The sequence below is a fragment of the Clupea harengus genome, chromosome 24 (assembly GCF_900700415.2).
Source record: "Clupea harengus chromosome 24, Ch_v2.0.2, whole genome shotgun sequence".
Classification (NCBI taxonomy): Eukaryota; Metazoa; Chordata; class Actinopteri; order Clupeiformes; family Clupeidae; genus Clupea; species Clupea harengus.
In genome coordinates, this window is record NC_045175.1 from 15185323 (window position 1) to 15187822 (window position 2500).

The 2500-nt window shown below is 47.0% G+C and overlaps 1 protein-coding gene across 1 annotated transcript in view; it reads left to right on the top strand.

The window, feature by feature from the left end:
- Nucleotides 1-2500, top strand: part of epn3b (epsin 3b) — a 20691-nt gene that overhangs the window by 4498 nt on the left and 13693 nt on the right. Inside the window, exons 3-4 of the mRNA XM_031562030.2 lie at nucleotides 1-35; nucleotides 168-260. The exon at nucleotides 1-35 is cut by the window's left edge and continues 227 nt beyond it. Coding sequence (XP_031417890.2) covers nucleotides 1-35; nucleotides 168-260 — 128 coding nt within the window. The remainder of the gene's footprint in view (nucleotides 36-167; nucleotides 261-2500) is intronic.

A 2500-nucleotide genomic window follows, 5' to 3' on the forward strand; every position in this document is an offset into this window, starting at 1 on the left:
GCGCATGGCCGGCGGAGGAGGAGGAGGAGGAGGAAGTGGAGGAGGAGGAGGAGGGGGAGGAGGAGGAGGAGGAGGAGGAAGTGGAGGAGGAGGAGGAGGAAGTGGAGGAGGTGGTGGAGGAAGTGGCGGAGGAGGAGGAGGGATGGGGGGGACGGCGGTGCCTCCAGCATACCCAGGGAGAAGGAGCAGTCAGCCCAGCATGGCGGCGCTGTACGGGGAGGAGTTCAGCCGCTCGAGAGGGTCGCCATCGTCATTTAACTGTGAGTGTGAGGGGGAGGGAGTGTATATGTGTGTGTGTCTGTGTGTGTGTGTGTGTGTGTGTGTGTGTGTGTGTGTGTGTGTGTGTGTGTGTGTGTGTGTGTGTGTGTGTGTGCGCGCGTGCGCGTGTGCGCATGTGTGTTTGTGTGTGTGTGTGTGATTTTTTTTTAGGTTTAAGTTGAGAAATAGACACTGTACAATCTGATATCCCCATTATTGCAACAAAAAAAATGTGTCTGAGGTGATTTGCAAGGCAAGCCAACTATCTAACAGTAGCACATTAGCTTATGTTAGCAAGCTAACTACCCACAAAGTCAAAGGCAGCTTGCTAGCGAAGTAAACAGCGGTCAGCAATTCATGGCGGACTGATTGGTTTATCAGCACACCCCTCAAACGTCCAGCAAGTGGACCAATCTCAGCTCTTGCAGTCTGTGTAGCTGCGATGCCTAGTTACATTTCTGGGGAGGCTCACGTCAGGCTATGGCGCACGTCAGGCTATGGTGCACGACAGGCTATGGCGTAGATTCTATGCAGCAGCATAAATCGGCGTGACGGTGTTGGAGAGACTGTCACCTAACTGCAGAGAGACTCTTTGATCATGCGTACGGCCCAAGCTAGCAAACATGTCATCACAACATCCCCTGTACCCACAAAAGGAATAAATGAATGCACACGTGCATCTCTAGATAGGGAAGTCACAAACGTGATTTTAGGTTAGCCATTGGGCATTAGCCATTTAATGTTGAATACATACTGTAGAAAAGACAGCTTTGGAATTCTTAATAAAACATTTCTTTATCCATTTTTTTATTAAATGTTAGCCTACAATATGACAAAACCTAGTCCTAGATGATAATATATCTAATCATTCTCAAATCTCAATATACCGTATCTAATCAGTCTCAAAATGTCTCCTAGGTATGGTACCGAAACGCTAGCCTGGATGCCAGACGAACTTAGCCACGCCCATAAATTATTTGGTCGGGAAGTTCGGTCTGGTGTCGCTCCGTTGGGGAGAAATTATCTCCTCACAAAAATCTGTGAGGAGATATAGACCAATCAAATTGTCAGGGCGGGCTTCATACGATGATGGACAGATGATCAACCCTAATGTAATCAACCACGTCACCAAAGAGCTTTTGGGGTGAATTCGTTTTCAACAAACATGGCTGCCGTTGGAGAGCTGAAATGTGGAAATTCGAGTCTGTTTTAGAAGACATTGACAGCACATTCATTTTGAAAGAGGAACAGAGAAACGCGATCAAGGCATTTGTCGATCGAAAAGATGTTTTTGCCGTCCTTCCTACGGGATCCGGTAAAAGTTTAATGTATCAGCTGGCCCCATGGTCTACGTTATGGTCATACTACGTTGCTCTGATTGGTTGTAGGCCTATCCAATTGAGCGAAGAGGCCTTTTTTTTCCTAGTTCGGTTGAAACACGCCCCATAATCACAGCCCAACGGAGCGGTCTCAGACTCATATTCTGACTAGAATTATGAGTATGACATCGTCAGGCTACCGAAACGCATCAGAAAGTATAGAAAGTATTGTCTTTGTATCGTGACAACACTAGTGTGTGTGTCCTCAGATAACCATTCACCATCAGCTCCACATGAAGAAATCAATGACATGGATTACTAGCGGAGTTGCACAGTCTCACACATGTCCAAACACACGCACACACACGCACACATGCACACACACACACACACGCACACACACACGCACACACACACACACACACACACACACACACACACACAGTCACACACACACACACACACACACACACACACACACAGTCACACACACACACACACACACACACACACACACACACACACACACAGTCACACACACACATTCGGTCTGTCTCTCTGTCTCTCGGTCTGTGTGTCTAATCACATTCGTGTGGCTTAAAATCATGAAATATGAGATGCTTTAACGAGGACAGATGTTTAAATCATGAAATATGAGATGCTTTAACGAGGACAGATGTTTACATCATGAAATATGAGATGCTTTAACGAGGACAGATGTTTAATGCCACAGTGATATGGCAGTCCAATTACAGTGTGTCAGAAACATATGATGCCTGTCCCCCTTTCCTCATCCCCCTCTCTCCTCATCCCCCTGTCTCCTTGTCCACTCTCTCTTTATCATCCACATCCCTCTCTCCTCATCCCTCTCTCTCTTCATCCTCCTTATCCCCCTCTCTCCTCATCCATCTCTCCTCATCCAT